The following is a 1626-nucleotide window of genomic DNA, read 5'->3' as shown; positions in this document are numbered from 1 at the left end:
GATGAAGATGGGAACAACATCAATGAGCAGGGGCATTACTTTGATTTGAATGAGGCAGCATAAGATACAGGGGACATGGAACATGTAGTGTTTTCACTTGACCTCAATGAACCAACATGCAATCAGCATCTTGACAATTTTCAACAACAAAGCTACGGGCCACGGGGTCATCAGCGCAAAAGGAAGCCAAGGCTCAGCTGCGACACACGGTTGCAAATACTCATGTGGTTGTTGAATTATCATCAAAATGGGGACAAAAGCAAACCATATCATGGGGCCATTAAAGACATTGCTCGAATCTATAATTGTCATCCAAGAACAGTCACAAGGATATGGAAGACAACAAGGGCACAAAAAGAAGCATTCAGAAGATACAATATGGCAACAAAGGCACAAAATGCAAGCAGGAAAAGAATACAATTAGCACAAGACAGCATCACAGAACAAGACATGGGGGACAGAACATGCATAAGGGATTTGGCTGAAATGTTACATATTAGAGCAACAACCGTTTGGAGAATGATCAAACGAGGCGATGTTAGACCACACGCATACCCTCTACATCCCGGTTTGCAAGACCCAAATATGCTACAAAGGGTTAAATGGGTTCTAGATCTACTTATTGGGGACAGTCCACAAGAGAAACGGGAATACAAAACTATGTTTGACTTTGTGCACATCGATGAGAAGTGGTTCTACTTGTCCAAAAAACAACAAAGGGTGTACTTAAGGAAGAATGAAAGAGGCAAATACAGATTAGGAAAGTCAAGCAAGTTTATACCAAATGTGATGTTCACAGCAGCAGTGGCAAGACCCAGGTTCAATGACAAAGATGAATGCACATTTGATGGGAAATTGGGCATATTTCCATTCACATATCAAGAGGCAACAAAGAGGACCTCAAAAAACAGAGGCAATGGGACACTGATAACTAAAGTTGTTGAATTAGTCAGACAAAAGGAGACAAGGGACATGCTCATCACTCCAATTGTACCAGCAATCATGGAGAAATGGCCACACAGTGAAGGTCACAAAACAAGATTCATACAACAGGATAATGCAAGAACGCACATAACTCATTCTGATCCACAATGGCAACAAGTGCATCAACAAGGAGACTTCACATTCATTCTTGTTCAACAACCACCAAATAATCCAGACTTAAATATACTAGACTTGGGTTCTTTTAGGAGTATTCAATCTCTAATGCACAAGAAAATGCCAAAGGATGTTGATGCTATGATGGATGCAGTGAACCAAGCATGCTATGAATTGGAAGCAAGAACACTTGGGAATGTTTGGTTATCATACCAATATGTAATGAGTGAGATTCTAAAGGCAAAGGGTTCCAATGATTATGATTTACCACATGTGAACAAGGCAAGACTTCTAAGTCATTGAATACTTCTAGTTCAAGTAATTGCACCAATGCGGGTTGTACATGAAGGATGGGAATTCTTGTATGGTACAGAAAATGAGGCAGCAAGGGATAATGCACAAGTCATGGCACAGATTCCAAATGCACAAACAGACACAACTGAGGCAGCAAGGGAAGAAATGCCAGAGAGCTCAAATGCACAACAAAACAGAGCAAGTCAAGCATGGACAGACATACCAGAGAGCTCA

At 41.0% G+C, this 1626-nt stretch overlaps 1 protein-coding gene across 1 annotated transcript; it reads left to right on the top strand.

Annotated features, from left to right (window-relative positions):
• The first annotated feature begins 378 nt into the window (after nucleotides 1-378).
• LOC110791580 (uncharacterized) lies at nucleotides 379-1401 on the top strand. Its single transcript, XM_021996329.2, has one exon. The coding sequence runs from the start codon at nucleotides 379-381 to the stop codon at nucleotides 1399-1401; it is 1023 nt and encodes a 340-aa protein (XP_021852021.2).
• Nucleotides 1402-1626: the final 225 nt, after the last annotated feature.

The sequence above is a fragment of the Spinacia oleracea genome, chromosome 1 (assembly GCF_020520425.1).
Source record: "Spinacia oleracea cultivar Varoflay chromosome 1, BTI_SOV_V1, whole genome shotgun sequence".
NCBI classification, from domain to species: Eukaryota; Viridiplantae; Streptophyta; class Magnoliopsida; order Caryophyllales; family Amaranthaceae; genus Spinacia; species Spinacia oleracea.
The sequence above is the reverse complement of the archived record's forward strand: the minus strand, read 5'-3'. Positions and strand labels throughout refer to the sequence as shown.